The following is a 261-nucleotide window of genomic DNA, read 5'->3' on the forward strand; positions in this document are numbered from 1 at the left end:
ATCCAGGTCATCCATGGCTGGGGGGGGGCCTTTGTCCGTCACCTTATCCAGGAGCTGGATGGGAAACCAGTGGCCATGGGCACCCTGAACGCCCGGCTCCCCCATCCCCCTCACCCACAGACACCCTGGGACCCTGTGGCCCAGCTCACCTCTGCGTATTCCTCCATCATGGCCCTTTCCACCTCCTCGTCCCCTTCCCAGTCTCGCCAGTTGTCAAAGTCCACAGAGAGCCAGGCCGGCTGCGGGCAGAGGAAGCATCCC

General features: G+C 64.0%; 1 protein-coding gene across 1 annotated transcript in view; it reads right to left on the bottom strand.

Moving 5' to 3' along the window:
- Positions 1-3: 3 nt before the first annotated feature.
- The window catches only part of PTGES3L (prostaglandin E synthase 3 (cytosolic)-like), a gene marked incomplete at both ends in the record, with an annotated part of 1,184 nt that continues 926 nt past the window's right edge, over positions 4-261 (bottom strand). Inside the window, 2 exons of the mRNA XM_010021411.1 lie at positions 4-54; positions 150-239. Of these exons, the coding sequence (XP_010019713.1) occupies positions 4-54; positions 150-239 (141 nt within the window). The remainder of the gene's footprint in view (positions 55-149; positions 240-261) is intronic.

Source organism: Nestor notabilis, unplaced genomic scaffold (genome assembly GCF_000696875.1).
Source record: "Nestor notabilis isolate BGI_N333 unplaced genomic scaffold, ASM69687v1 scaffold23380, whole genome shotgun sequence".
Lineage (NCBI taxonomy): Eukaryota > Metazoa > Chordata > Aves > Psittaciformes > Psittacidae > Nestor > Nestor notabilis.